We start from the raw sequence: 2053 nt of genomic DNA, 5'->3' as shown, positions 1-2053 counted from the left end.
TTACTCAGTAATTTCATAGTATATCCGAATAAAATCAAACGTTAAAAAAAGTATTAGCAGCCAGGTAAACATGTATCATTTAATTTACATAATCTATTGGAAATTTATAAATCAATACAAAACATCAAAAATAAAGAATAAAAGATGCATACCTGACATCAGAAAGACACATAATGCTGATTGTTTGGAATACTCTCAATACTACAGACTCATCAGGCTGCAGAATCAGCCTGAGCCTTTTGGAAACTTTATTTAATATATAAATATATCTCTCACGTTTGTGCGTCAAGTATTCACTGAGTTTCAGTTCATTATTGTGACGCATAAAATTTTTTTAACTTTAGACTGAGATGGATAAAGAGCACACAGTTTGTTTTACAAAAGCACGTTTTGTTGTTATTATGAGTGTATTCAAATAAAAGTAGATTCTTTACAGATTCAAATTATGTATTGCTCTCATCTATACAATCAAAAACGAAGGAGTAATTTAAGTTCTTTAGTAAGAAATGCCACAAAAAGTGCCGGTCCATTTGTCGAGCCCAGAGGGTTAAGCACAAAACATCCTCTAAATAGAAACATGAACAACTGGAATTTGCATTAATCAAGATCCTTGACCTGGGGAGTGTATACATTATTTGGGACAGAAGGTAATTTGTATGAAAGAGACAATATCTACAGAATACATTATCTACATGCAAATTTTTCAACATAGGGTTCAAGTGTTATTTTCCAGAAAAGTCCTATGTTTTCTCAGAGAGCAGGCTTCTCTGGGTCCAGACATTTTGACATCAGCCTAACAAAACTTTCTAAGTGCTGTACTTGACATGTATATCACATTTATGATTTGACACATTTGAATCATTCTGCATGATGTTATAATCAATCATTATATTTGTAGGCCTTAAACTGACGAGCCAGAGAGCTGTGTCCTCTTCTGTGCCTCCTTAAAAAAAAAAAAAAAAAAAAAAATTGATTGAATACTAAACCAGCACCGACCAATTAATATCATGTTCTAACATGCTAAAACACACTGCATTACTTAATTTTTTTAAGTCTCTTTCAGCTGTATGAAATACATTAATCTACATTTATTCTCCTCACAGACACAGTAGTGATGATCTTCTGTGGCTCCTCACCTGATGTTTACTGCACCTCTCATGTCGACTTCAAAGATTTAAACCACGATGTAAATGATCTACCATAGACACTTGGTGATTGATCTCTATCTACACTGTAAGGTGGAACCAGAAGAGAAAATAAGGGAATTAATTATTAAATATATTTCAATTCTTGCTATCAGATTAAATTACTCACATAGATTTTCTGAACAATACTTGTGTGATAAATATAATAAATTTAAAGCATGACTTATATGTTTATATGTTGTACTGTGACTGCAGAGCCTGTGACTCCTATCAATACTGTAAATATTCATGTTAAGTTACAACATAAACCTTTCTGTTAAATGTCCTACTATTTAAATTGACAATCTCCTCTCACAAATATTTGAAAGTATATATTTCTTCACATATCAGAGGTAAATGAAGATCTCGTTAATATTACAAGTGTTGTTTACTCACCTCAGGTTACAGTTTGAATCTCGTAGCACATCAATGAGCTGCTGCTTTGAGTCACCAAGCAGATTGTTTCTCAGATCAAGCTCTTTTAAACACTGCAGTGCTTTTGTGTTTGTCAGTAACAGAGTTAAAGAAGAAACATCTGTAACGCCACAGTTGTTTAGACTAGAAAGAGAAAAAAACAGACAGAGGACAGAGATCATCTTACAAACCATTAAGGTGAAGAATTTTACACAAATATAATGTGAACCCAGACTCATCGCTAGAGTATAAAGTCTTGTCTGTAAACTGTTTAACTTTATTTTTTCTTGTGAATGTCACTGACCTCAATCTCTCTAGTTTACACTGTGAATCCTTCAGTACATCACATAAGTAATTCACTCCTATGTTTTTTAAATGATTGCAGCTCAGGTCCAGCTCTTTCAGGTGTGATTGGTTTGATGTCAGAGCTGAAGTCAGGATGAGACAGTGTTTCT

The 2053-nt window shown here is 33.2% G+C and overlaps 1 protein-coding gene across 1 annotated transcript in view; it reads right to left on the bottom strand.

Moving 5' to 3' along the window:
- Positions 1-1576: 1576 nt before the first annotated feature.
- Positions 1577-2053, bottom strand: part of LOC141337967 (uncharacterized) — a 117558-nt gene continuing 117081 nt past the window's right edge. The window contains 2 exon segments of the mRNA XM_073843540.1: positions 1577-1742; positions 1903-2051. Coding sequence (XP_073699641.1) covers positions 1577-1742; positions 1903-2051 — 315 coding nt within the window.

The sequence above is a fragment of the Garra rufa genome, chromosome 7, assembly GCF_049309525.1.
Source record: "Garra rufa chromosome 7, GarRuf1.0, whole genome shotgun sequence".
NCBI classification, from domain to species: Eukaryota; Metazoa; Chordata; class Actinopteri; order Cypriniformes; family Cyprinidae; genus Garra; species Garra rufa.
This window is presented reverse-complemented; position numbering and strand designations above follow the sequence as displayed.